This window comes from Corythoichthys intestinalis, chromosome 15, assembly GCF_030265065.1.
Source record: "Corythoichthys intestinalis isolate RoL2023-P3 chromosome 15, ASM3026506v1, whole genome shotgun sequence".
In the NCBI taxonomy this organism is placed as follows: Eukaryota; Metazoa; Chordata; class Actinopteri; order Syngnathiformes; family Syngnathidae; genus Corythoichthys; species Corythoichthys intestinalis.
The window spans coordinates 24,051,868-24,060,511 of NC_080409.1; the positions used below are offsets into that span (position 1 = coordinate 24,051,868).

The 8,644-nt window shown below is 39.4% G+C and overlaps 1 protein-coding gene across 1 annotated transcript; it reads left to right on the plus strand.

Moving 5' to 3' along the window:
* Positions 1-787: 787 nt before the first annotated feature.
* On the plus strand, positions 788-7,834 carry LOC130931325 (creatine kinase, testis isozyme-like). The gene is made up of 8 exons (XM_057860027.1): positions 788-956; positions 4,551-4,738; positions 4,825-4,979; positions 6,607-6,739; positions 6,801-6,972; positions 7,040-7,163; positions 7,241-7,430; positions 7,516-7,834. The coding sequence occupies exons 1-8, from the start codon at positions 934-936 to the stop codon at positions 7,692-7,694; spliced, it is 1,164 nt and encodes a 387-aa protein (XP_057716010.1). The 5' UTR covers positions 788-933; the 3' UTR covers positions 7,695-7,834.
* The last annotated feature ends 810 nt before the right edge of the window (positions 7,835-8,644 follow it).

Below are 8,644 nucleotides of genomic sequence, written 5' to 3' on the forward strand. Positions count from 1 at the left end.
TTTTTAAAGGTGGCTCTCTCAGCCAAAAAGGTTGGTATACCATTATTTTAAAAAAAATAGATAAATAAAAAAACTGACATCTTAAGCAGTTACTCACAATGTTACTCATTACTTGAGTATTCTTTTCAATGAATACTTATTTACTTGCACTTAAGTAAATTTTCTGATGACTACTTTTACTTTTACTGGAGTTTATTTGTTATTTGGAAGTAAATCTACTCTTACTTGAGTCAAATTTTTGGCTACTCCACCCACCTCTGCCAAAAACTGAACTTACCCAAGCATGTGACTTGTGCCTACTACCATCATAATCACAATAATTGAGGGGTTTAGGATGGAGGGTTCAATGGTTTGTGCATACAAAACGTTTTATCTTTGGTTCAAGATCCAATGGGGGACAAAATGATAAATTATCAATATATTTTCCAAATGGTATACATCTTGCTCTTTGTACTAAAATATATTCAATCACGTTAACAGAAATCTTTTTTAAAAAACTATAAATTCACAACTCCTCAACTATATCGTCCTCTTGTGGCCACAGACTTTATAATTAGTAGACAAAGCTGCAATGGGCATTATTTTTTAGTGTGCGTACATTTGAAGGCATTACAGGTCTGCGGTTATTTTATTTATTTATTTTAAATTGAGTTTTACCGTCACATATACGAATATGACGCCTTGGTGAAACACGTTTTGTCACATAGGCAACGTGGACCATACGGAGTCTTTGGAAGTTCACGCACGTAATATTGTGCGGCTTTAATAACACTTCATGGCGCTCACGACGTAACTTTAAAGGAACACGCGTATGTATATAAATTTGTGCGTAAACATTATTCTGCAGAAGAGCGTCTGTGTATCATCGAAGACGGGCAAGTTCATTTTTGTGCGTGTGTGTGTGTGTTGGACCTGTGAAGAGAAGACTGAAACATGTCAGACACTATTGAACAAGTGTAAGTAAGGGATTTTATTAAGCTCATTTTAGAAAAGTGTGAGTTTCATTCATTCTTGTGTGCTTCAACTTGTGTTTTTAAAGATTAATTTTCAATATAGTTAACCACGGTACTATGGTTAATTCAAAATCCAAGTTTATTTCTATAGCCCACCTAAAAACAATATTTAAGAAAGTAAAAGCACGTTAACTCTTAGCAGCTGACAGTAGATGTCCAATTTTAACTGGTAGGGTTGGCACTGAACATTCACTGCCAACCTTCTTAGTCAAAATGGATTGGACGTCTATAAGTGTTTTTATATACTTGTTTGGCAGTGAAGGAAGGAATGTTGTGCACCCTTGATATAGTGCAGGATTATGAAACTAAGTGAAAACTGGAATTTCCAACATGTTAAATAAATAAAATTTCATTTTTGAAATGTCTGGCCATTATAACCACTTTAGTCATTAGTCAGAAGCCATAAAGCCCGTAATTTTTGGGATAACTTTTTGCACAGCGTGAGCAGGCATATTTTCCCTACACTGTAAATAGAAGGTTCCTCAAGTTGTCAATATAGAGGATACAGGTAGGTTGAAGCCAGAGGCCATGTCATTATTCTATTATCTTAAAGGCCTTCACCGCATGGGAACACAGGAGTGCTTTGATGTCTATGGCTGTGCATTGTCCTGCATAGAAATACTTCTCTGAAGATGCACTCATTGCTTGAAGGAAGTCCCTTTAAAAAAATAAATAAATGTTGGCCAGCCGCATGTGACTTCCTCCCTCAAGCATGTGAATTAAAGAGGAGCTCTGTGCCTGTTACTGGTCCACACATGTCCTGTCCATCAAGAGTAACCTGGGGAAATCATTTTAGATACTGGCCATGACTCTGAGCACAAGTTTATATTCCTTGTACATTTTGATACTAATCCATAATCAGAGGTGGGTAGAGTAGCCAAAAATGTTACTCAAGTAAGAGTAGTGTTACTTCAAAATATAGTAAAAGTAGTCATGGCCATATAGTCAAGCACAAGTTGAGTATTTGGTGAAAATAATACTCAAGTAAAGAGTAACATTGTGAAAAACCGCTTACATTTTTGCTTTTTTTTTTTTTTTTTTTTGCTCAGCACAAAGTTATCGATATGAACTGTTGTTATAATGATACTGTACAATACCCATTACATAACCACATTAAGCCAAAGAAATACAGAAGGAAAAAAATTGAATTCCGGCGAGAGAAAAAAATTGACAGAAATGAAGCATTATTCGTCCAAAGACCATAAGTGCCCTCTAGTGGAGAAAATAGTTCCTAGTTTAAATACAAGGGCAGTAGCGTCGACGTGATGTGCAACCGTCATAGTTACTATTATGAAATGAAACCATGGTCAGTCGGTGCCAAATAAAAACAAGGAGAGAAGTTAAAATCTGCGCTTTGGATTCATGTTGAGGGCAGCGCTCTATGTCAGTCATCTTTATTTTTAAAGATGCCATGTGATTGAACAAGCTGGCATGATCATAAAACTGCAAGCATGTGCCTGATTGGTATAATGGAGTGGTTGGTATAATGGAGTGGTGTGATTATTAATGTGGCATCTCATTGGTGAGAGCTACTATTGGCATCGCTGGCAAAAAAAATCTTAATATGTAGAATAAAGAGGAAAAAAGTAATTGTATAGCCCAAAGTAGTGGAGCAAGAGGAGCGTTTTTTTTCTTCACAAATCTACTCAAGGAAAAGTAAAGATGGCTTAGTAAAACTACTTTAGGAGTTAGGAGTGTGACATCTTAGGCACCCCACGACTTGATTCGATTACGATTCAGGGTGCAATGATTTGATTAATGAAAGATTATCACAGTATTGACGATGATCGTGGTTATCACAATTTTCATGATTGTCGATACATCGTACAAGAAAGTGCAAAAACATTAACCATTTTAAAGGCAGTACTTATTTCTCTCAACAATAAAATAACATTTACACAGGTGGAATGAATTCCATATTTTCTGGAAACAAAGTGTCTTTCAAAATAATACTTTTTTAACCAATATACTTTGTTTTCACAGATTTCTGTACTTTTTTGCATGTTTGTAGTGTTACCGCTGTACTTAATCATGGTTTTACACGTCTTAATCATGGTTTTACACGTTCTGCATATTGAGTAACTTGTACACCAACAAACAAAAACTAACACACATTAGCGAATTAGCCAATTAGATTATCACAGTATTGACAATGATCACGGTTATCACAATTATCACGATTATCGATGCATCGTGCATTACTAATTAATAAAGTTGCCAAACACATTTATGTCCATTATGTATTTAAAATATCCTAATGATTCAACAGAAACGATGTGCCCATACATTTCCCCATTTTTGTTAATGTTTACGAGAAAGTGCAAAAACATTAACCGTTTTAAAGGCAGTACTTATTTCTCTCAACAATACAATAAAATTTACAAAGGTGGAATGATTTCCACATTTTCTGGAAACAAATTGTCTTTAGAAATAAGACTTTTTTTAACCAGTATACATTGTTTTCACAGATTTCTGTTCTATTTCGCATGTTTGTAGTGTTACGAAATCATGGTTTTACACATTCTGCATATGGAGTAACTTTTGTACACCAACAAACAACAACTAACACACATTAGCAAATTAGCTAATTAGCTTATCGTTCGGCGCTAACTGTTGACATCTCAAAAACAACAAAGGCTAACCAGTACAAGAGGGTTCATGTACTCACCTCTTAGACGCACACGGGTCTTAGCAACACACTCAGGACTTTTTTAAATCGACATGACTTAAAACTACTGCTGGACAACTGAAAGACAAGGAGCAACGAACTATCTCTCGTCCCCTCTTCTGTAAGAAATAACTTGCGCACAGAAGGGCGACCTGCCTGTCTCATACACAAATTTATTTTCCAGTCTTTTGAAAAGGAGTAAATCTCTCGCTCAGTAACCGGCAGCATCCATCATAATGTTGTGCGTGCGTCCTTTAAAGGTGTCCGGGCGGCAGGCGTGTCTTGAATTTAATTCCGCTACGAGCGGCTGTCATAGTTATTAGGAAAAATCAACGTTTTTGAACATTTATGAATCATAATCGAATCGTCACGTGTCGAATCGCAATGCATCTAATTAATTTTTGTGAACTCTTACTAGGAGTACATTTTTCTCAAAAAGTTACTCAAATAAATGTAACGGATTGCATGTAACACGTTACGACCCACCTCTGCCAATAAAAGTACTGAGGAAATGATTCGTATTTGATTTTGTTAAAATCTTAGACTTTCTAAATCTGCCCACATTGGGCATATGTTGTCATGGCAACCCACCATATGCGGGGACACTTAACTCCAGTTTCAATCTACCTTACTCGGAGTACATTTTTCTCAAAATGTTGCTCAAATAAATGTAACTGAGTGCATGTAACACGTTACTACCCACCTCTGCCAATAAGTGCTGAGGAAATGGTTCGTATTTGATTTTGTGAAAATATTAACTTTCTAAATCTGCCCACATAGGGCATATGTTGTCATGGCAACGCGCCATAGGCTGGGACACAGATTCCTAACTCCAGTTTCAATTGAATGTTTTGTAAATGTGTGTTTAGCTGTCAAAAGATGGCCAACCTTCAGCTTAAGGGATTGACAGCAGAGGATGAGTTTCCGGATCTCAGTCAACACAACAACCACATGGCCAAGTTCTTAAACATGGACATGTACAAAACACTGAGGGAGCGGACCACCCCCAATGGCTTTACCATAGACCGAGTCATCCAGACAGGCGTGGATAATCCAGGTTATAGCTGCATGATGCTCCCTTGAATTGATTTTAGAAACTCATCCTCTGATTGTAATGTTCCTTGTATTCTTTGATGAACGTAGGTCACCCCTTTATCATGACTGTGGGATGTGTTGCTGGAGATGAGGAGTCATATGAAGTCTTCAAAGAGCTGCTGGACCTCGTCATTGAGGACAGACATGGAGGTTACAAACCAACAGACATGCATAAGACTGACCTTAACCCAGAAAACCTCATGGTAAAAGGATCACATGTAATATACAGTGGGGCAAATAAGTATTTAGTCAACCACTAATTGTGCAGGTTTTCCCACTTAAAAATATTAGAGAGGCCGGTAAACCTCGACCATGAGAGAAAGAATGTGGACAAAAATAAGAAAATCAGTTTGAGTTTTAAAGAATTTATTTGCAAATCATGGTGGAAAATAAGTATTTGGTCGATACCAAAAGTTAATCTATGTACCCTGTATCGGCAATAACGGAGGCCAAACGTTTTCTGTAACTCTTTACAAGCTTTTCAAACACTGTTTCTGGTATTTTGGCCCATTCCTCCATGCAGATCTCTAGAGCAGTGATGTTTTGGGGCTGTCGTTGGGCAACACAGACTTTCAACTCCCTCCACAGATTTTCTATAGGGTTGAGATCTGGAGACTGGCTAGGCCACTCCAGGACCTTGATATGTTTCTTACGAAGCCACTCCTTTGTTGCCCTGGCTGTGTGTTTGGGGTCATTGTCATGCTGAAAGACCCACCCTCGTCTCATCTTCAATGCCCTTGCTGATGGAAGATTTTCACTCAAAATCTCTCGATACATGGCCCCATTCATTCTTTCCTTTACACAGATCAGTTGTCCTGGTCCCTTTGCAGAAAAACAGCCCCAAAGCATGTTTCCACCCCCGTGCTTCACAGTGGGTATGGTGTTCTTCGGATGCAATTCAGTATTTCCCCCTCCAAACACGAGAACCTGTTTCTACCAAAAAGTTCTATTTTGTTTTCATCTGACCATAACACATTCTCCCAGTCCTCTTCGGGATCATCGTAATGCTCTATAGCGAACCGCAGACGGGCCTGGACGTGTACTGGCATCAGCAGGGGGACACGTCTGGCTGTGCAGGATTTGAGTCCCTGGCGGTGCATTGTGTTGCTGATAGTAGCCTTTGTTACTGTGGTCTCAGCTCTCTGTAGGTCATTTACTAGGCCCCCCCCGTGTGGTTCTGGGATTTTTGCTCACCGTTCTTGTTATCATTTTGGCGCCACGGGGTGAGATCTTGCATGGAGCCCCAGATCGAGTGAGATTATCAATGGTCTTGTATGGTTTCCATTTTCTAATATTTCTCCCACAGTTGATTTCTTTACACCAAGAATTTTACCTATTGCAGATTCATTCTTCCCAGCCTGGTGCAGGTCTACAATTTTGTCTCTGGTGTCCTTCGACGACAGCTCTTTGGTCTTGGCCATAGTGGACTTTGGAGTGTGACTGAGGTTGTGTACAGGTGTGTTTTATACCGATAATGAGTTAAAACAGGTGCCATTAATACAGGTAACGAGTGGAGCCTCGTTGGACGTCGTTAGAAGTTAGACCTCTTTGACAGCCAGAAATCTTGCTTGTTTGTAGGTGACCAAATACTTATTTTCCACTCTAATTTGGAAATAAATTCTTTAAAAATCAAACAATGGGATTTTGTTTTGTTTTTTCACATTCTGTCTCTCATGGTTGAGGTTTACCCATGTTGACAATTTACAGGCCTCTCCAATATTGTCATGTAGGAGAACTTGCACAATTGGTGGTTGACTAAATACTTATTTGCCCCACTTGTACAATGGTGAAGAGTTGCAGCAAATACCAACACAAATTTCTCACCTCAAGGGAGGCGACGACCTTGACCCAGAATATGTTTTGAGCTCCCGTGTCAGAACAGGCCGTAGCGTCCGCGGCTTCTGCCTACCGCCCCTCTGCAGGCGAGGAGAGAGACGTGCTGTTGAGAAGCTCTCCGTTGAAGGTAAAGTGGAGCTGCATTACGTGATTGTATGATGGGGAAAAAATGATAACCCTTTCTGCAGTTCTGGGTTCACTTACTGGAGACCTGCAGGGGAAATATTATTCCTTGAGAGACCTGTCAGAAGCTGAGCAGCAGCAGATGATTGACGACCACCTGCTGTTTGACAAGCCAGTGTCCCCTCTGCTGCTGGCTTCAAGAATGGCTCGTGACTGGCCCGATGCTAGAGGCATATGGTTAGACACTCTTATTTTTAGACATGAAAATAGAAAGGTGGTCAGTTTATGGTGTTTTTCATTCCAGGCATAATGAAAAAAAGACATTTTTGGTGTGGGTGAACGAAGAGGACCATTTACGAGTGATCTCCATGCAAAAGGGTGGTAACTTGAAGGAAGTGTTTACTCGTTTCTGCACCGGACTCACAGAGGTGTATTAAACCTACTTGAAATTCTGCTGAAAGATCTATTTAAAGATATTAATGTGACCGTATCATGTCATTTTTAGATTGAATCTTTGTTCAAAAACAAAGGGTTTTCTTTCATGTGGAATGAGCACCTTGGCTACATCCTGACTTGCCCATCCAACCTGGGAACTGGGCTACGTGCTGGTGTGCATGTGAAGTTACCAAACATGAGCGGTAATCCCGAGTTTGAAGAAATCCTTAAAAGACTGAGGCTGCAGAAACGTGGCACGGGTATATATTTTGGGAGCGATTACTATTCATTGAAATCATTCAGTTGTAACTTGAGCATTTCTGTCAAATGTAATGTATTCAACAGGTGGTGTGGATACTGATGCCGTGGATGGTGTCTTTGACATCTCAAATGCTGATAGACTCGGCTTCTCTGAGGTGGAGCTGGTACAGATGGTCGTCGATGGTGTGAAGTTGCTGGTGGAGATGGAAAAGAAACTGGCGGCGGGTGAGCCCATTGATGAATTAATGCCCAACCAGAAGTAGATGCACCCTGCTCCGGTCTCCCTTAGAATCTAATTAAATGACTGTCCTACAGTGTGTACTGATGTCATTGAAGTTGCAAAAGTGTTTGCATTACTACATTAATGTTGATGCACTGAAATAAAATGCAAGTTTTCATTGTTTCATTGACATTGGACATTTGACAACACCTAAAAACATTGTAGAACAATTGACATGTAATAGCATGGTTAAATCCTTACATTGGTTTTATGAACATTAGTTAGTGGGTTTCAAAATAATATGGTTGGTCAATATTTAATCGCCATTAATAACATGGGGTTCTTATGATTAAAGCGTCATTGTTGTTTGGACCGGATTTTTAATTTTTTCTGTGAGTAAAATGTTCTGGATTAACAGATTAGGCACGCAAATACACAAATACTAGGTTTTTTTTTACTTGTTATAATGAGACATTTATGGACATTCCACTATGAATCTTCTGCAAAGAGGTAGTGCCGATGGCCTCTACAACCTGCTGCCTCAACGACAACGTTGACCAAGAGTGAGCAAATAGATCTGCAAATTTTCATACGTTTGGTTGCTTTCAGATGACCACCAGAGATGCGCTTTAACTGACAACCAAATCTTCAAAAAAGTATCACCATCCTACATGGTGTCCGGTATGTAAATGAATTGATGAAATTGTAATGCTACATATAGCTAGGTACCATATGTCGTATTAGTAGTAGTGGCACACACTAAGCCAACATGACCATTTAGACTATATCCCGCTAAATTCGCGTGTATTAGTAGTAGTGGCACACACAAAGCATACATGACCATTTAGACTATATCCCGCTAAATTTGCATGTAAGTTGACGCAGGATTTACCCGTGTCATGGCTTTCAGACATTGGGAGATGTACCGGGAATTACCCCGGTCAGACATTTCAGACTTGTCCCGTGTTGGCGACTCTGCGCACTCTGTGCGGG

What these genes read in the sequence shown, in the direction of transcription:
- LOC130931325 (XM_057860027.1), top strand. Translation starts at nt 934, where the DNA reads ATGTCAGACACTATTGAACAAGT. An exon ending in TCAGACACTATTGAACAAGT is followed by an intron (nt 957 to 4,550) that starts GTAAGTAAGGGA and finishes ATGTGTGTTTAG; the next exon opens with CTGTCAAAAGATGGCCAACC. An exon ending in GCTGCAGAAACGTGGCACGG is followed by an intron (nt 7,431 to 7,515) that starts GTATATATTTTG and finishes TGTATTCAACAG; the next exon opens with GTGGTGTGGATACTGATGCC.